General features: G+C 49.4%; 2 protein-coding genes across 3 annotated transcripts; one reads left to right on the top strand and one right to left on the bottom strand.

Moving 5' to 3' along the window:
* Positions 1-4: 4 nt before the first annotated feature.
* On the top strand, positions 5-2274 carry LOC135391960 (phosphatidylinositol-glycan biosynthesis class X protein-like). The gene is made up of 5 exons (XM_064622545.1): positions 5-279; positions 353-494; positions 554-767; positions 905-996; positions 1057-2274. The coding sequence occupies exons 1-5, from the start codon at positions 107-109 to the stop codon at positions 1225-1227; spliced, it is 792 nt and encodes a 263-aa protein (XP_064478615.1). The 5' UTR covers positions 5-106; the 3' UTR covers positions 1228-2274.
* Positions 1248-24749, bottom strand: LOC135391957 (nucleosome-remodeling factor subunit BPTF-like). 2 transcript variants are annotated; one of them, XM_064622540.1, is made up of 29 exons: positions 23075-24749; positions 21985-22106; positions 19804-20012; positions 19614-19735; positions 18720-18990; positions 17954-18094; positions 17219-17821; positions 15964-16103; positions 15096-15260; positions 14729-15042; positions 14336-14609; positions 13795-14264; positions 13601-13709; positions 13312-13525; positions 13111-13249; positions 12778-13024; positions 12566-12695; positions 12211-12495; positions 11836-12152; positions 10765-10939; positions 9912-10118; positions 8891-9061; positions 6809-7064; positions 5284-5527; positions 5096-5212; positions 4423-4679; positions 4127-4300; positions 3437-3717; positions 1248-2925 (listed from the first exon to the last, which is right to left on the bottom strand). In XM_064622540.1, the coding sequence occupies exons 1-29, from the start codon at positions 24194-24196 to the stop codon at positions 2732-2734; spliced, it is 7470 nt and encodes a 2489-aa protein (XP_064478610.1). In that variant the 5' UTR covers positions 24197-24749; the 3' UTR covers positions 1248-2731. The 2 variants fall into 2 exon arrangements, with proteins under 2 accessions (XP_064478610.1, XP_064478611.1); XM_064622541.1 differs by having other exon boundaries at positions 18720-18975.

The following is a 24749-nucleotide window of genomic DNA, read 5'->3' as shown; positions in this document are numbered from 1 at the left end:
GCTCTCTGGTGACAACGCTTTACCGTTTGTTGTCGTTTCGTGAAATAACAACAACATACCTCCTCACCTCTTCCGTCAACACGAGGTTGATTTTTCGAGATAAGTAATGCAGCTGAGTGCCGAAAGGGTTGCTGAGTCCTTCCTTGTCGCCGTGCTGCTGATTTTGAAGGTGAAATGCACTTCTGCAGAGAAAGCGAAAGTAATGAACGCGACGAAGTTATGCCGGGAGCAGCCGGATATATTCGTCGAAAGGCAGCTTGCCCACGATGGCTTTCATAGGTAATGCTTCAAGTTTTTTTTTTGATAATGTGGCGTTCAATTGGTTATACGATGTTCCTTCTTGCTTCAACAGGGAGCTGCGCACTATAATTTATTCCAAAAGCAAAATAAAGCCGAAAAGCAAAGCGGCCCAGGTGCTTGTCGTCGAAGATTTGCCCTCGGGTGCTTTTGCTGATCCCTACCAGTTGAAGTTGTTGCAGATGTCCGATGCCGAAGTAAGTCCTTGAAAGTTTGAAGTGTATAACAAAAGGTTACAGCGAAATACTTTATATAGTTCAAGGTTCCTGAGAAAGTGGACGTGGAATTGATGCAGACACAAGCACCACGGCATCGGGTACTCGCGTACCTTTCGCTCGGTAAAAGTGAGCTGAAAGTACACCTGCCGGTACACTTGAGGTACCACAAAGCGCAACACTGCCAAAAATTGGGCTCTCGGGTGGCGGTGGAATTCCAGCCACCGCGAGTTTACTTCAGACTTCCAGATATCGGTATGCAGAACACAAATTTGTGGACAGAATAGCAATTTTGCAATTTATGGTATGGTTGGGATGGAAATGGGTAAAATAAGAATACTAGCTAGACTGAATAGCAATCAAGGTTAACTTTTATCACTTAAACTTTTCAGCATTTCCATCCACATGCAAGCAGTTGCACAGGCTTCCTTGTAACCAAAACATGGACACCCTATGTAGTTGGAAGGAGATTGAAATGGAATCGGTAAGTAGATTCAAACTTTTCGTACGCAAGCCCTTTTTGCAAGTTCATGTAACGTTTCAGATGAGACCCTTACTGGCTGAAGTGCCTGTCGGATGTCTCGAGGACTCTTCTCTAGTCACCGTGGCGACGCTGCTTACTTACTGCGTCTGCTCTGTTGCCATCGCCTACAGCGTCGTCGTCGCCGGCGGCAACAAGAAACCCGATCCCCCCCAGCAACCAGCCAAGACGTGAACAGATGGCACCCGAAGGAGTACTCACTCGAGATAATTTATTTTTCATTTTTTCATACAAATAACTCGTTTACAACATGACACATCATTTTGCAAATGTAGCAAACTGTCAGCGTTTTTTGTGATAACGGGCGTGGTGCGGTTTTTTTCGTTTGCCGGGACGATTGTGCCGATCCTCCTCTTTGCGGAAACAAAACGATGCAGCAAAGTGGGTGAGAACCGAAAGTCATTAAAAAAAAAAAATGCTAAGCACAAACCAAGTGGCTGTTGCTGCTTACGTTTCAAAAGGAAAATGGGTGAATTATGGCTATGTACAAGCAAGCATGGGTCTGTATGTCCGGCACCTCAGTGTTTCCTGTCTGTACATTATTCTGCTCTGTACAAGACGATGAATGGAGTAATGTGAGTAATGAGACGATAAAGAAAAAAAAAAGCCTTTCTACCCAGGATGAAGGGATACCTTTTAGAAGAAACTCGTTACAAAAACGGGGCAGCTCGTATAACCGCATGCACGGGGTTGTCTAGATAGTGCTACCCCTTTTTTCAATCTCAAGGCATAGTAGTAGTATAGTACTGTACTTTGTAGTATTGCATATCTGTCGCAAGCGTCTTTTTTTTTTCTCTGGCCGGACGTTTTTGTGTACCTAGGCAAACGTTCTCGTAAGGGGGGAGAGTATCGCAACTATTTCGCTTTCCGACGACGTCGCGAAACTGGCGTGCCCGTTTCAGCGCCGATCCAACGGATGCCCAAAGTCGGCACGAGGTCGGCCGTTGCTCGGATAAAGCGAGGTACGGCGCAGAGTTTGATATTGGCCTCGCCGAACATTTCTGAAATTATTTAGAAAGCACCGTCTTCGTATAGAAAGTAGAGAAGAAATAGAAAATGTATAAGTTACTACTATTATTGTTTGTGTCGAGTTCGTTTCACGGCGTCTAGCGTACTGAGCGGGTCAGACACAGCCTCGTCCTTTTTTCGAGGCGCAATTCATTTGCGAAGTGATTGCAATACTCATCCCATAACTTTTAATAAAATAAATACATAAATACACTCCTGGTGCGACAAAGTGGCGAGAGTAACAGAACGGGTGGCTCTGCCGACTTGCCCAATGCCATTACACAGCCACAACGCTACTATACAAAAGCTTGCAGCAAGGACAAAATAAATCGGCCAAACGTCAATGTACAAGAACTCCAGCCGTCCCTTTCCCAACAACAAAAAAAAAAAAAAAACGTGCCTGGGCCGAGGGATAGCCAATGTTGCGACGATGAAGTAGTGTGGGGGTGATGGGCACCCCGAGGAGGAGGAGGATGGGGATTGTGAGGCTCGCTACGCTGCTGCCCCCATGTGGGATGGTAATGAAGCTTCTCTACACTATGTACAGGGTCGACGGCTCCCGTCTGTCCGCCGCCGTCGTCGTCCCGCGTGTTGAGCGGAGACGATACGCACGCACGCACACCCACGTGGCGCTCTCTCAAGGCGTTGCAGAGTAGTTCATCGCGGGCTATCACGAAATGCTCTGCCGAAACACCTTAATCTTGTGCACAAAGAAGGCTTCCAGCACTTCCGCACACTGGTAGAAGGGAGAGTGGCGCGGGTTGTAGTAACGGCAGTTGTCGAAGATCTTTGTCATGTCGCCGATGAACTCACTTAGCCGGGTGTAGTGCCGGGAGAGCAGACGTCGTTCGATCGTTTGCAGGTCTGTGGACGGAGGACATTAAAAGGAAGTTAGCAGCAAATGCAAGACAGACTGGACACAACGGTGCCCGCAATCAGATTTCAACCCACACCTTTCAATTTTTGGTAAGAGCTAGGTTAAGCTAACCACTACAGTGCAAGCTAACCACTGATGCACAAGGACACTCACTTACCCATGTCTCTTATATTGTTGCCACTCACACTGACAATCGCACATAGAGGAACACCCCATTTTTATTCTTGCCGATTGGAGGCGAATGTTACTTACTGACAGGGCAACATGGTGTCATTCCCCCCCCCCCCAAGGGGTGTATTCCCCACAGTCTGAGAACCCCTGCCCTAGTGTGATCCAAGCGACTAAAACTGCAGGCCTGTGGGCACCCATTTTAGGGTGACAACTGTCACACGACCACGCTCAGCAACTTCCGAGTGCCAGGCAGTGTTGCCACATTCTGACCGAGCGCATCTGCCATATCTTTCATAATCAGACTTGGCTCGGTGGAGTGAAACCTACCCATGGGCTCCTTGATGATGCTGTAATAGTCTGGAGCCTCCTTGGCGTCCACGGGTTCCAGGAACGGCCAGGCCATCTTGTGAGTCTGCAGGCTGCGCAGGAGCTTCCGCAGGTTGTCGAAGTCCCGGGGCTGCAGGGGCTTCAGGTTGGCGTTGTTGATGTTGCTGTTGCTCTGACACGTGGGACAAATGTAGACGTCGATGGAGTCCGCCTCGCTCTGCAGGATCCCCACACAGCGGCCGTGGAACCAGTCCTGGCACTGGTCGCAGCAGATGTAGAACCTATCGTGACAGACAACACGCATTCGTCAAAGCTCCTGCCCTGGACATGTTCGATTCTGGCACAATCGGCGAGATAAGTCCCACAAAATACTGTTAACGATGACGAGGAATTATTGAAAAAGTAATTTGCAGCAAGTGAAGAATTGACTGGCTGATGGCAATTTATTGTAACAGTATTTGAGGGCACATTCAACATGCTTCGGCAATAACTGATTTCTTTCACAAATAAAATTTTATCTGTTCCTCATGCACTCGTGTCCTTGAGTGTGTTTCTTTGTCTTTTGTTAGTTCAAATTTCGTTTAATTCGCACTTTTTTTTGGCGTCCCTGCGAGATTTGATTTAACGATCTTCTACTGCATTCCCTGAATGTCCCACACAGCGAAGATTGACCATTGTTACGGTACTTACTGAGATTCGTCATAGGGTTGCCTGCAGAGGCAGTACAGTTCCTGCGTCGAACTGCGGTGGTCCGAGCGACACTCGTTGCACACGTACTTGTCCATCTGCTTGGCCTGCACCTCCGTCAGGCCTATACACTTGACGTGGAACCAGTTGGAGCAGAGGTCGCAACCAATCATGAACCTTGAAGACGGCAACAGAGAAAGTTACACGTTGGCAAACCTTCTCTTTTCTAGACTCACGAAAAAATGCATAGAGTTGGATTGAACTGGATTGGAAAGAGAAAAATAATACGGGACACCTACTTCGTAGGGTCGTAGGGCTTCTTGCACACGCAGTACAACTTCTGATGGCCGCCGGCCGAACCGCGCTTTGGCGGAACACCGCCACGTCCCGAGGCGGCCGAGCTCGGAGATCGTTGCTGGGCCTTGGGCTTTTTCGGCCGAGGAGGTGCAACGGGTGAGGACCCTTCGCTCTCGCTCGAGTGAGAGATGGCTCGCTTTCGAGAAGTCAGTTGTTGCTGCTGCTGCTGCTGCTTGCTGCTTTCTAAGCTGCGCATCACCTGTGGAGCGCAGGTTTTTAACCATAGTTTATAAATAACACATTCACTAAGGCAGGGTTTTACCAACGCTGGTTAGCTTTGAACAGAGATCAAGCGCTGCTAAAACTCGAAGTTAAAGCTCAATTCGTTTTGAGGCAAACGTTAGTTGGTAACGTGGTGAATGTTCAGTAAAAATAACTCCCTTTAGCGAAGTACAGTTAAGCATTAAATTCAAGTTAAGGGACCATTGATCTATGTTCAAGCATTAATCGGCGTGGGTCAAACCGGGCCTAAGAGAGCTGCATTTCTTAACGCATAAGTTCGAAACCTTGATCTGAGGAGTAAGTACGGACAAAATGCTAAGGGTTTTAAGAGAAACATCGCTAGCTTTAGTTGCAGAATGCAACCTGCAACTTCAACTTCTACGCAGAACCCACCTGAGCGAGCTTTTCCTGCGGAGGTATGCGTGGCGTCACGGGCGGCGCCACCGTCACAGCCGCTGCCACAGGTGGCACTGGCTGAGACTGCCGCTTCAGGTCGGACTGCAGCTCAGACTGCAGACGACAGATGAATTCAGCAACGTAGTATAGTGCACGGCGCAGCAAATACGAGGCCCAAGACATACCTGGATCTGCAGTTGGAGCTCCTTTTCCATGAGCGCCCTCTTGCGCATGATCTCCCGTCTGAGGAACTCCGTGTGACGTGCCAGGAGGGCCTGCAGACGCACGCGTGACGCCCTGGCTCTTCGCTCCTCGGCTGCCTCCTTGGCGGAGGTCTTGGTACCCCCTCCCTTGCGGGCCCCGGGTACACGCTCCTCTTTCTCTATCTTGTCTACGATGCCCTTCAGCACTTGCTGGCACACGGTGGTCCTGCAACGGGTGTTAAATAGGGTACGGCAATTGTAGACAGCACAGCTGAACCTGAGCGCTTAACTAAAACAATATGCATAGAGCCTGAAGTCCTAGGGTTTAACCCGATTCTTTCCCGAATTTGCACCCAGAACTGAAGTTTGCATCCCTCTCTCTCTAGTGGGGTTCTGTCCGTAAGGGTTCCAGTACTCTTGTCACGTGGGAAATTGTGTAAAAATGTAAATCGTGGCAGAATTGTTTTTAATTAGTTTTTTTTCTCGTTATTATTACTATTTGATGTTGCTATTTCTTATTGATTTTTTTTTCTGTGCCTCTGACCATCGAGGGTACACGGAAGGTTTAGAGCCTGAAGTTTTAGGGTTTAACCCAATTCTTCCCAGAATTTGCACCCCGAATCGAGGGTTGCCTCTTTAGGGCGAAACACGATTTTTGCCCTGCAAATTGCCCTCACTGAGATGTCTGTAGGAATGCACACTAACTCGTTTGGCAGCAAATGCAATTACACCACCGTTTGTACCAAACCAGTAGAGTTAGTTTGGGTGACTGAGCCCGATTTCTCCCCGAATTTAGCACGCTGGAAGCTTTTTTCACCCGAATTCGCATGAATTTAGAACACACATTTATTTACCCAATTTTTACCCCCCCCAAAAAAAAAAAAAAATAGAAAAAAAAATTTCTCAAAGACTTCAGGCTCTAATTATGCACATCGGCGCCACTTGAGCAGATGTGGATCGCCTGCAGGTATCAATACAGCAGATCGGTAGCCCCAATGGGCGTTACTAAACAACACGAAAGTACCAAGCTAGCCACAATTTTGTATTTTGCATTCCATGTCGACGTTAGCTTGGTGGCAGTCTTGGCCCTGTCTGATCCAGCAACTCTCTATCCCCTTTCTGCATTGTAAAGACGAGTGTGGAGTGAAGAATGTCCAGTACAATGTTCTGTTTTGTATGTACAGGTAACAGAGATTCTACCAATACAAAAGTAGATCGATGCAAAATAAGCTCATAAGTCGGATTTTCCGGACTGCTGTATTATTCTGACTTTTTTCCATCGCACACATCATGTTGCACAAAAACCAAGAACGGTGTCCGAGATATCCGAGTACAAGTTTACGAGGTTCTACTGTAACCCTGAATACATGCACCCTGCACATTCTGGCATTTGCTTTTGGACGTGATGCAGACACGAAGGTGAATCAGCACTGCGGAGGTGGGTGGAAGAAAACTCATCCGCGTGAGGCTTTTAGTTTGACGAAGAGAAGCCCATGGCCAAGCCCACCTTTGTCCTTCCTCCTTGTGTTCTGGAGCCCTCGATGTAGGCGTGCCACCTCCTCCAACTCCTCCGGACGATGACGAGGATGATGAGGACGAGGAAGAGGAGGAGGATGACGACGACGATGAGGAACTCCGCACCTGCGCCGTCCCCTGTGGCGTTTGGGGTGTCCGCTGCATTTGCTGGTGGTGCCGCTGCAGGGCCAGCAATTTCTGCTGGATCTCCGGGGATGTCTGAGGATTCATCAGCGCCTGCCGGACAACTGGGAAAACACAACGGGGAGACAACGTCACTACAGGTTTTCCCAGTGATTTTAATCCAGGCACCATCGAAGTTAATCCCCGTGCCATGCAAACTTTATTGGGCATGGATTAATTTAGCTGGAACTTGGATTAAAATCGTCGGGAAAACCTGTAGAATTCATGGAACTCATGTACAGCTGGCTTTCGTGAAGTCCACCCGACAGGATCTTCATTCCTGCCTGTACCTTGGGTCGAAATATCCGACACAGATCAGTACCATTTCTTTACACACGGAAAGCTCCACAAACAGTTGCAACTGGTGGGTGTGTGCACAGAAGAGTTTTGACAGTGCCACCTCTCATCACGAAAGCCAACTAAACGAAGCTCTCCTAATGGCGGGAAAACCCGAAACTGACTTGAGGTCGGGTTAAACCCAATTACCGTATTTACTCGCATACTTTCCGGGCCTCCAGTTTGCCACAAAAATGCCAGGAAAATTTGAGCTCGAGTAATTTGCGCACCCACCATTTTCGTGCGTGGATATCTGGCCAGAGTTTTTCTTTTTTTTTTTTTGCGTTTACCAAAAAAGCATTTTTGTGTTTTTATTTTAGTTGTCCGAATGTCGTTACGAACGTTCCCGCATAATATGCCCCCCCCCCCAACTTTTCTTACTTTTTGGGGGAGAAAAAGTGCACAAATTATGCAATTAGATGCCAACGGAGGGTAAATTCAGGTGGTATGGGTCGCATCCAAGGGCACCAAGCTTTAGCTATAAGCCTCTGTAACCTGTGTGCATTTTGAGAACGTTTTCGCTCACTAGATTTCAAGAATTCCATCCACTAGCAGATTTTGAGATAATCGTTGACAAACACTTGGCAATTCCTGTAGTTCATTTTGTGACGCAAGAAATTTTCACCGATATTTCGAGACGTCCGTGTTTGCGTTAATGAGGTTGTACCGAAAATTTTAGTAGTATGGTGGCCCACATGCCAAAAGGCATAGGCCACCCTGTCCTAACATTGCGTGAAAATAAAATAAATAAATAAATTAATATTGTTGTTGGACCTCTTGCAGGATTCGATCTCTGCACGTTTTGACGAAGAAATCTCGGGACAGTTTTCGAGACACAGAAGGCAAAAAGGCTCGTGGTATGCCAGGCGTGCAAGTAGAGGCAAGGCACAGCCACATACAGTGAAACCCGCGTATAACGATACTGACGGTAATCGCGAATTCCATCGTTATACGGGGTACATCGTTAAACGAGGGCTGACCTAAATAGCGCATCCCCGAAAAGTCGCGCGCCACCCTGCGTGTAGCAAAACAAAAAGAAACAGATGCCAAGAAAAAACGCGAAGCTGTGTGACATCACGCTGGCTTGGGAAAACAGCGACCAGAACTCGTGGAGAGAATCAGGGAACATATCGGACATCTTCTGGCAACACTACACGTCACCATTCCGCAAGTCGGCTTCACCTAGCGCCTGCGTGCTTTAGGAGAAGCTTGCTTTAGAACACTGTCGCGCGACTCGCGGGTTTAATTCTTTTGACGCGAATTTCGGATGATACGAATTCTTTCCACTACCCCGTGAGATTTGTATAATCGAGATTGTACTGTATCTTATCGCGGTGAAAATCGCCGCGAGGTTACGCGCACGAGACAGCGTCCCACATCGCTATACGAGTACTCGGAACCGCGGCCTCCATCGCTGTACGCGGGTCGTTTCCCCATAGAAACAATGTATATTTTGACGGTAAAATCATGAACCATCGTTTTACGAGGGATATCGTTATACGCGATATCGCTATCCACGGGTTTTACTGTATATATTGAAATAGAACAAACTCACTCTGTTGCGTAATGGCTGGCGTGAGAACAAACTGCTTGGGAGAATTTGGAGGGGAAGAGACAGAGGGCGGAACAGCTTCCACCTTCACCGAAGGCACCTCTGGTGTCTTGGCCGCGACACCGCCAGGCGTTTCTGGCGTGGCCACCACTGGTACTGTGGGTGCTGGAGCCACTGGAATCGAGAAGGAACGGCACATTATCTACATAAACCCTGCACTAAAAGCACCAACATGATTGAAGCTGTTCATCCGATGCCTTTAAAGGTACAATGAAGCAACATTTAATGTGACAGTTCCATTCACCAAGCAGTCTGAGCAGGAGATGCCATGCATACCATATTTTCTCGAATCTAAGACAACATTTTTTTTTTCAAAGATCTCGCGTTCCAAAGTTGGGGGGTCGTCTTAGATTCAAATATCCGCGCCACGACGAGGTCAGGGGAGAGGTGGGAGCGGGCGACGGGATCGGTCCAATAGTGCGGCACGACCGATAGCAGGTGTTGTGGTTGTTAGCGCCGCCGGCGCCATTCGGCGCCATTCACTGTCATGGCATTGTCATGGCGGCGTCACTCTGCTGCGTTTGAACCACGACCTACTAGATTATAACGACCATGTCATAGGCACCGCTTCCAAGCACCGCATTTGGAAGCTAGCGGTGGCGCTACTCATCGGCCCGGTTATTGCTTCCACACACTGAGCGAAGTTCGCAGCATTTTCGCTGTACATTCGCTCCATGGAGGTTGGCCTTTAAAGGACTCGAGGGTTTCTAGAGAGCGCACACATTAGAGGCATCCCTCTAGCGCGTACTTCGCTTGCCATTGTTTTGCAAGAGCTCACGCTTTTTGTTGCACAACATGCCGCAGCCAAAAATGAAACATTTCTGCAGGGGCATTTCACTGTTCCTTTAAATAGTGTGGTGGTGTTAAGGAGCACTACGCTCTTTGCATGAGCACAGTAACGACACCACCTTCTGGCCCAGCTGCAGTCACCAATTTCTACCTTATATTGCCTACGCGACGTTACCTTTTACGGGGGAGGTGACAGGACTGGCCGGAGGAGGTGCAGCCACGAGCACGGGGGTGGCGGCAGTGGTGGTGACTAGGGAGCCCCCCGCGGGGGCCAGCACTGCCTTGGCCTGTCCTCCGGGATTGGTAACCACCGTGCCCAGGCCCGGTATGCTCACAGTGGCTGCTTGCAGCCTCACCGTTTGCTGCACCAGTGGTCTTACGGCTGCAACGGCAAACACAAATGAACATCTGCAACCGTATTGTGCAAGTCATGCGATGCAATGAAAAAAAAAAAGAAATGTGCAATGAAAAATGTCGAAAAAGAAATGAAAAAAGAATGGCCTCGAGGCCTTTGAAATGTCATAACGACATTTGGCTGTTACATCGAAGCGCATTTTCGCACATCATCGTCAACTACTTGTTAGTCGCGAGTGCTAATGGCACTGACGATGGACACGATGCTCCATGCTCTCAACAACGATGCGGACAATTCCATAGGTATCCACTCAACATTCACAAACAGCAATACTTCAGCGACTTCACTCCCAAGTAGCACAACATCTTGGCCCAATATTGGCACAATATCGGTCCAATATTGGGCCGTTATTGCCAATATCGGTCCAATATTGGGCCGTTATTGCCAATATCGGTCCAATATTGGGCCAAGATGTTGTGCTACTTGGGCTGTCACCACGACCTGTCACGAGTTACTGCTTTCGGTTCTTTTCCGTCGTCACGGTCACTCGAGGCTACACTACACTACACTGCACTATACAAGGCTACACTACACTAGACTTTCTACATATCTACTACATTACATTCTCAGATGCCGAAGTCACATTGTATTACGCTAGCAGTATTCTACTCACCCTTCACTTGTTGCTGCACAACGGTCGTCCCTACGGCAGCCGTCGTTACCTGAGGTCGAATCTGAATCAGCTTGGGTGCGATGGGGGTGGAGGCAGCTGTCGAGGCTGCCGGTGCTGCCACCACTGCTGTGTTACCCGGCAGGGCTGTGGACAACACAACTGTGGGCTGCTGCACCTGGAATATGAGTGTCCAAACAACTTGCAATACTTCTCGCGGGAATTACATTCGCGAGTTAAAATGAAAACCAACGGTCCACAGTAGGGCTGTGCGAATACTAGTGAAATTCTGGTTCGAACCGAAGACGAATTGAATATTTATTTCTTCCAATAACTACAAATCGAATACATTGGAATATTGCTACATGTACTACAGTGGAGAGCACTTATAACGTAACCACTTATAGCGCGGGACTACTTATAATTAGAGCCTGAAGTTTTCGGGAAATATTTTTTCCTACATTCGGGGGGGTAAAAATCGGGTAAATAAACGTGTGCACTAAATTCATGCAAATTTGGGTGAAAAAAACTTGCAGCACGCTAAATTCGGGGAGAAATCGGGCTCAGTTATTCAAACTAACTGTAGCAGTTTGGTACAAACGGTGATGTAACTGCATTTTTCTGCCAAACAAGTTAAGTTAGTGCATTCCTACAGACATCCCAGTGAGGGCAATTTGCCGGGTAAAAATCAGGTTTCCACTGTACATAGAAAGCAAAATCTCGAAAAATATTCTCTCCTGTATTCGCATAATCAATTAGCATAGTCATAGTCATATTTTGCGATGTATTCAAATAGCTGCTGCATATCCTTTGGGTGCAGGGATACCATTCCACATGTAATGGCATTTTAAACTACGGAGAACAAGGATTAACTTTTCTCAGAATCAAATGTAACGGCAAACTTGCATAACTTAGGAACAGGAAAGGGGGAAAAAAGTGGGTGATTGATGACTCGAATATATTCGTACGATTTGACAAACTATACTATTCGAATCGGGTATCGAATGCGTCGAATATTCGCACAGCCCCAGTCCACAGTACTCAAAAGAGCGTAGTACAAAAGAGTAGCTGTACCTTGATCTGTTGAGGCTGAGACACGAGCTGTATTTGCGCAGGGGCAGACACAGCCACCTGCTGCGTGGGAATTTGTACCGGCGCTGCGGCTGCTACGGTGGCCACCGCCGCAGGATTCACGGGGGCTGTGCTCGCAGCCACAGAGATGGCTGGCCGTAAAGCCGTGATCTGTATCGTTTGCTGCGGTGCCGTCGTAGCTGCGGCGGGTGCCGTAGTGGCTGCCGGAGTAGCTGCAGCTGGCGCGGCCGTGGTTGCTGCTTGAACTGGAAGGGTAAGCAGCTGCAGGCGTCCGTCGGGCAAGCGCAGTAGCTGTTGGCCTGGATGACAAGAAAGCCGATGTGAGCAGGAAGACGAGAAGAGCCGTAAAACGCGTACCTGGCATCAAGCCCCGAACCTGCAGCTGACCGTTAGGTCCCTGAATGATCTGGATCTGTGCCCGCACGGGGGCAGTCTGCGTCGGCTGCTGCACAACGGTCGTCGCGGGACGCACCGCAGGATTGCCTCCTGCGGGTGCCGCCCCTCGCACCGCAATCATGGTGGGACGCGGGTTGCCCGGAGCAATCGCGGTGACGGGTGCCCGCACTACGATCTGGGGAGCGGCCTTGGGCACCAGGGTGGTGCCGCCGCTGACGGCCACTTTGGCTATGGTGGGGCTACCACCTGCGAGTAGGATTTCATTTTATTGTTTCTCTCCCAAGTCCCGACTGGGCTGTCACTGAGCAAATATTACCAGGATTGTCCGCATTGGGCGCCCTGGTGGTGAAGATGCGTCGGACACCTCTGGGGTTAGCACCTCCACCGGGGTTGGCCACTATAGTGGTGAGGCCCTTCATGGGGCTTGAAGCTGACACTATCGCCACCTTTAGAAAGCAAGATTTTGTTATAACGCTTAGCGCTAAATGCCCATCGACGGAAAGACCCGTAAAAGTTAGCGTCCAGTACCTTGGCAACCGTGTGACCTCCGCCTTGAGGCGCCGAAACCGCCACAGTCAGCGTCTTTGTACCAGGAGCCGCAGCAATGGCCTTGGTTCCTCCGCCGGTTAATTGAGCTTCCTGCAGTCGTTTCTGTTGCATGGCCAGCCTCTGCTGCTTCAGCTGGGCTTCCATCTGGGCACGGATCTTGTCCGCGCTCTGCTGGGCCTGGACTTGTGCCAGTTTTTCACGGACAGCCAGTTGCTGCTTCTCGATCCTTCGAAGAGTATGTTTAAAAGTCAAATCTTACACTGAGAACCACAGACATCGTTTAAACTAATGTGCACAATAGGGAACACTGACTTCTCTCCAAACTGTCGAATTTCCCAAAGTTCCAGGTCTTCTTCTGGCACCCAGACCTCGGTGACAGTTGGTCCCTTGTTCATCGGCGACTCGGGGCGCCGGCGCTCCCTCAACCCCGTACGTTGCGGAGTCACTTTCTCTGAAGGCAAATTCCCCAATGAGTGCGCTCTGCGGCCGCGGAACCTACACCGGGTAACCTACCTCTGGGCTTGGAAGGCAAGTCAATGGGCACGGTGATGCGCCGCACCAGGTACTCCGAGCGCAGACCAAAAGGTCCCACGTCCTTGCGCTTGAGCAACTCAGTCGTCTGCACGTCGTTCTCTGTCGTCTGCGTGTTTGTGCCCCCGGGAGGGGGCTTGGCCTGCAGGTCGTCCCATCGCATGCTGGCCCACAGCACTCGTAGCTGCAGCGCCACCTGGAAGTGCACGCAGGGACTTGCTTACGGACGCTCAGCACGTACACTGTACAACGGGAGAAGGTCGTTACCCACCTGGTGAATAGTGGTGAGGGACTGGTTCCGGTAACGCCACGACGTCTTGAAGCACGGACGGGGACACACTCCGTAGGGCCAGCACTGCGGGTTCACCTTGGCTGTATAGCTAGATGCGGTGGAAGTCATCAACTTAGTAATGCACAAGGTTTCCAGGCTTGATAACAATCACTCTTCTTGCTTTAGGCTCTCACCTGAACCCCGTGGCCTCCCTCAGCGATCCTCTGCGTGCCATCTTGCGCACCTCGTGCTGAGGCAGGACGAGGATGCTCCGCTGTTTGCTCACAAACGTCTGGAACCGGCAGAAAGGTGGCAAGGTCCCCTTGTTCTTCTTCACCTTCTTGGTCACCTTGGTGATCTTCCCCAGGTACACCTTCTGGGACGTGTGCGACACCTCTCGGGTTTGGGACACCTCGCCCTGAGGCGTCTTCACCTTCACGGTTGAAGAGGCCTCGCTCGTCACGGCAGCAGACACCATCGTCGTTGACGTCGTTTCGACCACTTCCTCCTCGGCTCCCACACACGATGTGAGGCCGAAGTCCTCGCTGAACGACTCCTCGCCCAATCCGCTCTCCTCTTTCACCAAGTTGGTGGTAGTGGTTGTCGTGGTACTCGAAGAGACGGTTGTCGTCTGTTCCGTCACGGTGACAGTTTTGGAGTTTGCCTTGAGGGCGACACGAAGGACATTAGGTACTGCTGATATTAAAATTTTCCACTCAATCTTAGCGACCTCACCTCTTCTGTGTCCTGTTCCTTCGGCTCGACCTTGACCTGCGTCTTCACCTGGCTGTTCATCATCCTCGCTGCCAGCCTGGCTTCTCGCCTCTTACGGCACAATGACGAATAGCAGCGCGCCTGAGACGTCGACGTCCTACACGTGGGCGAGTAACAGATCCCCGTGTCTAGCAGCTCGTCTCCAGGAATTATGCCGTTTGGTAACTGCTTGGTGTCCCCCTTAACGGGCGAGTCGACAGCCTCTACGTCAACGTGCGATTGATCTTCCTTGCCACTGGAACCAAAACATGAACATGCTGCAGCACAAGGCACGGCTCACATACCCAGTATTCTAAAAGTTAAAGGGTCGGCAGCGGACACTCAAGTACGCGGAGGAGCAACCGACAGACTTACGAGATACGAGCAACTTCGGACATGCGGTCTTCCAGTTCTTTTAACTTGACCCTCCGTTCCAAGAATCCGTCGATGCGGCAGGGCTTGGCTATTTTTGGGTAGAGGGTCCGGACGGGAGACGACAGGGACTCGGACACGTCCACCAGCTCCACCTTCACGGCTCTCGACGCCAGCATCGCCTTGAGGAGGGTCTCGCCCGTGATCTTCACCTCTTTCGTCGCACCCGAGGAGCCCTCGTCCTGACTTTCGGCATCTTTTGGGGCGTCGTCTGCCGAGGCAGCTGTCGCAGACGTGTCCTCGCTCGGTGGTTCCGTCTGCAAGAGCGCACGTTACAGAAGCCACGAGAACGCGCCCTACGGGTTGTTACCTTAGGCGAGATCTTTGATGGAGGCAGGGCGATGACAACCCTGTGGGGCCCTGCACGAAGTCCCACCGTGTGGGCCGGGACGTGTCGCACTTGCCGGGTCACGCTGTTCCACAGCCAGCCTCCCTGGCCAGTTATTCGGTATTCTTCCCCTTTCTGCTTCCACACCTGAAATATTTACGAACGGGTCGGTCGTTTCCTGGGGCACGTCTGGCTATAACTCCGGGACGAGTCAACCCCCACGGGTCAACTCTGCCCACAAATTTAGATGTGCCTGCGATTGGCTTCGGCGGGTGCACGATGCCTCGGAGTCGCGACGTAGCGTGCCTGCATGCTTCAAACACTGCACACTGATTACGTTGAAGCTACTAATCGTAAATTACATAATTAGTGCAGGTCTGCGTTGTTTTAAAGCAAAATACGTCGACAGAATGTGAATTGGCTTTCCCGTCTGCCTGGTGTCCGCCGTCTTCTCGTGTGCACCACTCTTATGGTCTATTCAAGTGACAAACATTCCCCCAGAATACTCCGGAGGAAGAAGCGCATGTCATCGTTTTCTGTTGCTACGTGAACACTCAATGTCCATTCCCTATGTGTTCTGCCAGCCACAGAGGACATCCTGCAGCTCAACTACAAGCTGTTCCGTAGCAGACGACAGCACTGGTAGTGTCGTCTGCTATGTGCGCAGCACGTCACCTTCGATAACGAGGCGCTGTGTGAATGCTCAACGTAAGACACGGCGGAATGTGCGCCCGGCGAGCGCTTTTTCCCCACACTAGAATATTCCGTGGGGAGTGGTGTGTGCAGACAGTCGCGGAGATAATGCAGCCGGGAATGCGGACCTTAGGTTGACTTGGAGTGCAGTACCCACCTGATGTTTGAGTCCCAGCGTGTACTTGACCCACACGCTCCGGTCGACCTCTTCCTCCATTAGCTCGCGCCTCTCTCGCTTTTCCGACTTCTTTTTCTCTTCCCTCTCGGCAGCCGTCACGCGGCGCAGCCGAGTGTGGCCTACGTAACAAGAGAGAGAGAAAGAAAGAAAAAATATGTTGAAGCACGCACATTTGGACAGACAAACAGGTATATATTTCAGCTATTTTCTCCTTGTGCATTTGTCAGCCATCATGAGAGTGCCAGTGGACCAACCAATAAACGTCGATAGGCGAGCATGCAGGAGAAAGCAGTAGAGGCCATCCAGAGGTACGAAAGTTACGAACGCTGCAAGCGATATTGTGCAAAAATTCAGTTTTTCCTAAGCTTGTAGACACTTTAGTGACAGAATACTATTAGCAGTGTAAACTGGGCTTCACCTAATACTTGAGTGCAATAATGTGAAGCCGACTTGCAGAACGGAGCCAAAAAACAATGGCGGTAACGTGAAGTGGGCTTCACCTAACTCTCGGATGCAATAAGGCGAAGCGCACTTCCAAAATGGCGATAGCGATACTTCGCTTCAGTACTATTCGAAAAATATTTGAAAGTTTCGAATACTGAAAATAGATTTCAAATAGCATCAGATATTCGGTTCGTATTCAAAATTTCGAATAATCGCGCAGCTCTGATACAGACTAGTTGTACTAATCCCACACATAGTAAACAAAATGAGTGCACTTATGCAGTGTTTGGAACTCAAAAGCAAGGGTGGCCTTATAAAAAACATCCACTCCCTCTAGCTCTCACCATTCTCACTATGAAAAATTTCTGCCCAATCACCTCTAACGTGATAAGTGAAAGTCGAGATTCAATCGTCCTCCCATGCCTCGTGTACGTTTCAGACACTCCACTGTAACGCGCATGCAACACACCCTCAAATTATGCAGGATGGCCAATTTGTCTTCACCTGCAAACCGTGGTCAGGTCTGTGGCTGACATTTCAGTTTGAGCAAATTTGAAGTACAGTCAAACTCCTTTACAACGAAACTCAGGGGGCCGCAAAAAAAATTCACAGTAAAGGCATTTTCGTTAAAAAGGATGACCATTATTGGACCTATACGGCTCCGGCGGGACCGTAAAAAATTCGCTGTAGTGGTATTTTCGTCAAAAAGATGTTCGCTAAAAAGAAGTCAGACTATAAAAAAATTTTATCAGACGGCTGGAACGTCCAGAATCGTGCCTTGGGCGCTCACCCAACAAATCTCCCCAGGCAGCGTTAAATAGGACGGGCTTGACGGAGGCCTCGAGGATGGCCAGAGCCAGGGCAAAGTCCCTGGGCGACGTGCACATGTTGACCGCCCTCAACCAGTTGTTGCGATGGATCGTCCAGTTCGGGTGCAGGAGCGCAGCGGGTATGCTGCTCTCCAGCTGCAGCAACGTCTGACGCAGCGTCCCCACCAGGGCGGCCCGGCTGCCATGCACGGCGCCGCCCCACTTGAACTCCGAGGCCGTCGTCAGGGAGAACTTGTGCGACAGGTGTCTCCGCTTGTCGCGGTCCTCGGCGTGCTGGTGCTTGTTGAGCGCCAGCTGGCTCGTGTGGTACTGGTTGACGTAGTTCCTGTAGCTGCCTTCCATGCCGAGCTTGAAGAGGAGGGAGCCCGAGTTGAGGGGCACCGCGTTGCCCAGCTTGCCGCGGGCCACGCGAGATATCTCGCCGTCCTTCGTGAGCACGAGGACGGAGTCGGAGTCAGCGTCCGAACGCCTGCCGGCGTTGTTGCCAGACTTGGAATCGAGGGTGAAGGTGCGAGGAGTAAGGGCACCCGTTTTGGAACGGGTTACAATGAAGGATCGCAGACCTGCCAAAAAATAAATAAATAAAAATTGATGAGATTGAAATAATAAAAATAAATAAATAAAAATAGATTAGATTGAAATAAAATAAAAACAAATAAATAGTGTGAGGGTGAACGGCAGAGAAGAAGAGCTACCTTCAGAGTCTTCTTTCCCAGAGAGAGCTTTGTTCTTTCGAGATTCGTCGTCTGCTTTCTTGGTGGAGTCGCCATCCTTCGAACATTCATCCTCTTCCTCGGTGGGTTCCGTTGTCTTTGTGTCATTTGGAGAGACTTTCACTGTACATAAAAAAAAAAGGCACCAAAGGCACATTATGGCACCGTACCGCACCGTGGTACCGAAGGATCATTAGAGCCTGAAGTTTTCGGGAAATATTTTTTTCTAAATTCGGGGGGTAAAAATCGGGTAAATAAACATGTGCACTAAATTCATGCGAATTCAGGTAGAAAAACTTGCTGTACGATAAATTCGGGAAGTAATCGGGCTCAGTTACTCACACTAACTGTAGTGGTTTGGTACAAATGGTGATGTAATGGCATTTGCTGCCGAACAAATTAGTGTGCATTCCTACAGACATCTCAGTGAGGGCAATTTGCCGGGTAAAAATCGGGTTTCACCCTAAAGAGGCAACCTTCAATTTGGGGTGCAAATTCAGGGAAGGATCGGGTTAAACCCTAAAACTTCAGACTCTAAATGTACTGTGTACTCTCGATGGTCGGAGGCACACACACAAAAAAAAAGCAACTTCAAATGGTAATAATAACGAGAGAAAAAAACACCTAATTAAAAACAATTCGGCCATGATTTACATTTTTACATAATTTCCCACGTGACAAGAGCACTGGAACCCTTACGGACAGAACCCTGCTAGCGAGAGACTTCGAGCAAGCGAGATCCACCCACCTATGGTGACTGTCTTGGTGGTCGTCGTGGTGGTGACAGTGACCATGGTGGAAGTGACAACTTCTTCCTCCGTCATTTCCAGGGGCTCGGGCACCTGCTCTTCCTCAACCGTTTCCACCGTTTCCGTCGCCATCTGCTCCTCTTGGGCCTCCAGTCCCGGGATGGGCTCCACCACGACCGAGGTGTCGTCGTCCGGCACCGTTTCCTCCTGGGTGGTGGTGGTGACCACCTCACCGTATTCCCGAGGTTCTGGCACCTGGAACGAGCACCACTGGCGTTGCCAAAGTGCAAAAACTAGCTCATGACAATTATATGCCTCACTAGTAATGCCACACTAAGGAAGGTACGCGCTACTGTGCTGACCTAACTACGAAATAAGTAGGACGAGACAACAAATTTGCTGTTTCTCAAATTGGGTGTAGAACAACAAACACGCACGCACAGAACAGTCCAACAGAGATATTTGTAGCAGCAACCGTTATCGACAGTTGAAGACAAATCTGTGTGGAAACTATTTAGCGACGTAGGCCGTAGAACCAAACCTTTAATGCGCGTGTGTTACGTGAATTCTGTATAAAAATGCTGACTTTTTTTTTTCCCAGTAGAAAGATGTGGCCTTTGATGACATTCTAAATAGTACGCAAATAGCGTACGAAGTTCAATGCGCCTTGTGAAAACTTTTTTCCCTGCAGACGTTATGATGATGCAAAGAAGCTGATAAAAAGCAGCAAAAATATAGCAGTAATTACACATTCCTCTGGCAACCCTAAAGTTGTTCAGTGACAAATTCAAGCTTGGACAATGGCTCAAAGAAATATTAGAAATTCTCTGTGAAATATGTTCTCCAAAAAGAATCCACATGAACGTTTCAACTAAAGTCCCCAACCCACTCACCAGGCTCTGTTCCATCTCGAGTCGCCTACGTTCTTCTTCTTCCTGCGCCTCCTTCAAGCGCCTCTCCTCCTCTTCCTTGGCCCTGCGTGCTGCACGTTCCGCCTGCAGCTTCACCAGGGCAGCTGCGCACAAACGCCCCCACAACGTAAGCAAAACCGAGACCCATCTTCGGCGATCGCGAGCAACAGACCGTTCTCCGTGTCCAGGTACGTCTTCCTGTTGCCTTTAGAACTGGTAGTCAGCTTCTCCGTGATCTCCATGTGCTTCAGCAACTCCTCCTTGACATCCGCGATAGTCCTGCACAGGTCTATCTCCAGGTCTTCCGGGTCGAGCACGTCCAGCAGCTCCTCCAGCTGGGGTCCGGACGAATAGTAGAACACCTCGTTGTTGTCTCCTTCCCTGCAAGAGACAACGAACAGCGACTGATGATGATGATTCAGGTTTTTATGGCGCACGGACAACTAAGGTCATAGTGCGCCAAAACTGTGGTGAAACTGCAAACAGCGACTGAGTGATCGCTGTCTTGTGTTGGTCCGTCACTTGACAGAAAGCACGCGCATTTCTAGGAGATGTAACGATGTGAAGTTCTTTTACTTGCACATGTTTCCCACTGAATTTTGTAACACAAATTCGAGGGGTTTTTCGAGGAACCCCTCAGAGGTACAGCCATAATTTTTGTCTGGGATGTGAAACGCAGTTTATGACCAGGACTTCGATATTTTGCAAAAAAATATAATTACAAGCTTACAGGTATCAGTTGAGAGAATATGACGGGACTGCACAACAGTGATCAGTTCACAGATGTGACTGGTGACTCCTAAATGTTAACCATCATAGGACAGAGAGGAAAGCTGACTAATATAACAGAGTGTGCAGCTAATTCTTCCTGCTGATCCCTACTGCAAAGAGCGGTGAAAGAACTCCCGTGGTTCGGAAACTAGGGGTCTGACTCCAGATAATTTGCACTAGCAGCTCCATCAGAATAAGAAAAAGGTGAAAAATTAAAAGTTTTCAAGGACTGTGAAAAATTCCAGGGTTTTCCAGACCTTGAAAATGGCATTTTCAAATTCCAGGGTATTCAAGGGTTTCAGGGACCAGTGGGAACCATGCTTGCAGTTTTTATAGGTACGGTTTACCTACATACCGAATGTATCTATGTACCAGTTTAACTGCATAGAATAGAACTACCTATTCAGACATTTCTTCCGAAACTTTCCAAAATCCCTAGCTGCCACCCTTTTTGACTGGTAACGCTGCCTACCCATTTTGGAGACAGTGTGCATCCGACACATAATTACTATTTCAAACAGTGTTGTGATAGTTTTATGATAACATCACGCAACATTATGATAGCAAGCTCCAAATGACACCTTTGTACTATCGACTAAAAATAGTGCAGAGGAAGGAAGGCAGTGGAGTGTGACCACTCGAGTCCGACTGCCGGGTCCTGAAATGGTAAAAATAGATCCCCAATGATCTCCCGCGACACGAAATAAGGTACACTATATGAGACCTCCTGTTTTGAGGAACTGTTTTAGAGCCAAATTTAATTTTTGATTAGTATATTACTTATTTACTTTTATTATTCATTTATTTATTTTACCAAATTCGGAGCACAGCGCACCTCATACCCATTATGTACAATACTGCTAATACATGCCCGCAAAGGGGACCGTATGGAGTTGACAACTAATTTTGAGATTAGAGATGTATTTCATCCAGTAGTTTTTTTAGTTTAGTTTAGAGTGTTGTAGTTTTTGAGACAACCAAGAAGAACTGATGGCACGTTTTGAATTCTGTTTCGGTATTGCAAGCATGGGCTACCCCATCTCGGAGGTTGTAAAAGATTGTGTGCACTACCAAAGAAAAGGGTAATTGAGGACCGTTTCGAGATAAGATAAAACTTAACCGGCAAGTTTTGAATGGAATCCGTGGGTAAACATTGGATAAATTGGACTGACATAGCTGAGCGCCAAACAGGGAATTTCCCTGCAGAGGAGCAAACGGTTACCGTGGGAACAGGTGTGCCTCGCACCTGCCCATGAAGAGGCATGTACGTCGTTTTCTACTATACAACGTACTATATTTACTATAGGACATATAGACTAAGGGACAGAACAAAAGCGCTTCTCTCACAGTCCCAGACCTTTTTTTGTTCTTCTAAACGTTCATCTGAGCTTCTAAAACGTAAGATTGCATCGCAAAATCACTTCTCTCGGTATATTCAGGAGACAGACACCCAGCCTTATCGACACGCGGAAGAATCGTTTCACAACTCCTTCAAACACGTTTCACGTGTGATGTGAGGGTCGCTCTCATCCCCGTACCAGAGAGAAAAAAAAATTAAAAAAATTAAAATAACGCAACTTACACAAATATTCGTCTGCAGAGGAGCCAGTACTTGCGCCCATGCCGGTCGAGACCCAAGCACTCCTGCCGACTGAGGAGGCCTCCACGTTCGATGTCCGAGGCGCAGTCGGTCACGCCGGAAACCTGCCGTCGACAAACGGAGCACAACGTTGTAAAATAAATTTTTAAACCGCATCGTCATCAACAGTAGCACGGCGAGCACGGATTCACACGTATGAGACGGCGTACTTTACGTAATACGCAAGCAACTCAAGAAGATTCGAATTCCACCACTGGCAACAGCTACGAGACGACAAACTGACTTTCAACTACTAACAGTAATCGAAAGCAACCTGTATGTCGAATGTGTTTGAGTAAAAAATTTGGGCAGGAAATTTGATTCATTTCATAATTTGGCCCGTCGAAGCTTGAAATAAAATTTCTTCACCTACAGGGAGGGGAGACAGAGAGGAGAAAAGTGTGCCATCAACGCCCTCTGTGTTCAACTACTCTTCGTCACTGCTGTGATGAAAATAGACTTTGCGACAAGATAATGCTACGCGTGGACGAAAACGGCAGCGAGATATACGAAGATAAGTGTGATGTACAAACCAGTCGACCCCTAATGACGGACAAATAAATTATCTATATTCGGAGAAGCTTGAAGCTTGGCAGAGAAGCAAGAAGAAATTTCCATCGTCCAATCATGATGTAGATCTCGCGGTCCGATAAGTAGCATCCCTTGCGGATCGTGTGGACGGGCTACTCATAGGGGTTGCGGGTTATGACATGGTCGTTATAATCTAGTGGGTCGTGGTGCGAACACGTTCTCAATATTGATCGTAAGACGTTGGTTCGAGTTGCTGGAAAAAGTTGCCCCCGTGTGAATGCCGCCTAACTCCAGCTGACAACCAGCTTTGTGCAGCACATCGCGCAGACCGACACAAACACAGAATTCCGTACGCCCCTTGCAGCAAAGACCGGCAGGAGAGGCAAACAGCATAGGCCGTACACATTTCGAACTGAGAAACACTCTCTACAATTTTTAAACATCAAAAGTTGAATGTATGGCTAAAAGCGGCCACTCTTTCGCAGCAGAATTTCCCTCCCACCTGATTGGCCTGGCAGACGGCACAGATCCAGTCCTCGGTCGGAACGTCCTGCAGGGGAGGATCTAGACAGGCCAGGTGATACACGGCCGGGCAGGTCTCGCAGCACAGGAGGTCCCCCAACTTATGACAAACACGACAGTGGTCGTCGTGCTTGGCTACCCCTTCGCAGGTGATGTCCTCACGAGCCTGAGAAGTCGTCAGGAACTGGTCGCAGAGGAATTCCAGCACCGCCAGTTTGGTGGCGACCGACGCGAACGGGTACTCGCAGCGGTCCAGGAGCTGCAGGGCCGACCGGTACTCGGTGTCACTGGCGAGGTACATTCGGAGTACCGCCGGCCAGGTGACGGCATCTACGAGGTACAGGTGGACGTTGATGCTGTCCTTGAGATCCTGCGCTCCGAATTGCGTGCCAGACGTTTCTTCTTCGCGCAGGATGGCCCGCAGGAGGGCGATGTGCGCCTCTGACAGCAGCGCCGATTGCTCGTCGGACATGAGTGCCACGCACAGGTCTTCGAAACGAAACGGAGTCAGCCGAAGAATATTGCGAAAATGTCTTAAGGTCTCGTAAATACTGAGTGCCCGCATAATGTGGCATGTTGGCAATATGAGGTCTTCCGAACTCTTGGGCAATGTCAGTGGCGGAATCTCTCGCTCTTGCAAAAAGACCGGACTGTGCGCCCGTCGCGTCCACCTGGGCCGCTTGGCGGGAGTCGAGCTCGATATCGTGCTGTAGCTGCTTTGAGAATAAACACTGACATCGTCCGACTCGTAACTGGCCAGCGATTCGCGGTCGTCGTCGTCCTCGTCGTCGCGCATGTGGTAATCGCTCTCATTTTCGCTGGACGGCGGTTCCAAGTCATTGTCTTCGTCGTCGTCTTCGTTTCCCCCGCCGAGGACATTATGGATGTAGGATCGCACCTTCGGCGACTTTTCCCGAAGGCGCTGCTTAAGTTGCGATTGACCACTGTTGTCGTACTGCTTCAGCTGAAGGCCCCCTAGGCGGGAGCTTTGAGCGCTGGAGCCCGCGTACAGATAGCGGGGTTTCTTCAGTAAATTAGGCCTATGCGATAGCACGGCCGACTTTGGAGGCCTGCCGCGTCCACGTCGTCCTCGAGACGACATGGCCGCCCGTTTTTGGTGGTCCTTTAGAGGCTAGAGAATGTCACAGGCGCCAAACGTCTTTCCAAAGCTTACAGACCGCTATGCTTTTCCTTCGAAATGGTCTATGGTCCCAAATTTCGGAAGCCGCCATTAACGCCGTTGGGGTCACGTGACCTACCCATTGACATCGTTGATGCAGCGTTGCATTCAGGAGAAACACTGGCAGATGCTCGCTGCGATGCACCGATGGAAATAAATAGCACAAAATCACACCATTATTCCACGAACGCGAATAAACACATCAAAAGAGGCCCGAAATTCGCCGAAGCCACTCCACAGGATGAACGAGTCCCGTTCGACATATTGCGTTACCCTTCCTGCAAGTACGGAGCTCCCTGATTGGTCAATACCACTGGCCGCCATCATCGCTTCACAAAATGCGAGAGATCTGCAAAGTTTGCTCACGCCGATCTCTCAAATAAGTGTGGTCCAGGAGAAAAGCCATTTTCGATACTCTTTAATATATTCCATCTCATTTCGGAATGCACGTTTGGGAATCACAATACAGAACCCT

The sequence above is a fragment of the Ornithodoros turicata genome, chromosome 4 (genome assembly GCF_037126465.1).
Source record: "Ornithodoros turicata isolate Travis chromosome 4, ASM3712646v1, whole genome shotgun sequence".
Classification (NCBI taxonomy): Eukaryota; Metazoa; Arthropoda; class Arachnida; order Ixodida; family Argasidae; genus Ornithodoros; species Ornithodoros turicata.
Note: the sequence above shows the minus strand (reverse complement) of the source record. Positions and strands in the feature narration are given on the sequence as shown.

Bases quoted from the DNA above. Each gene is read 5' to 3' on its own strand.
- LOC135391957 (XM_064622540.1), bottom strand. From the start codon at position 24,196: ATGTCGTCTCGAGGACGACGTGGACGCGGCAGGCCTCCAAAGTCGGCC. The intron at 22,107-23,074 runs GTGGGAGGGAAA...TGTCGACGGCAG, and splicing joins CCGTCTGCCAGGCCAATCAG to GTTTCCGGCGTGACCGACTG. The intron at 5,528-6,808 runs GTGGGCTTGGCC...CACCCGTTGCAG, and splicing joins CACAAGGAGGAAGGACAAAG to GACCACCGTGTGCCAGCAAG.
- LOC135391960 (XM_064622545.1), top strand. From the start codon at position 107: ATGCAGCTGAGTGCCGAAAGGGTTGCTGAGTCCTTCCTTGTCGCCGTG. The intron at 768-904 runs GTATGCAGAACA...TAAACTTTTCAG, and splicing joins CTTCAGACTTCCAGATATCG to CATTTCCATCCACATGCAAG. The intron at 997-1,056 runs GTAAGTAGATTC...GTAACGTTTCAG, and splicing joins AGGAGATTGAAATGGAATCG to ATGAGACCCTTACTGGCTGA.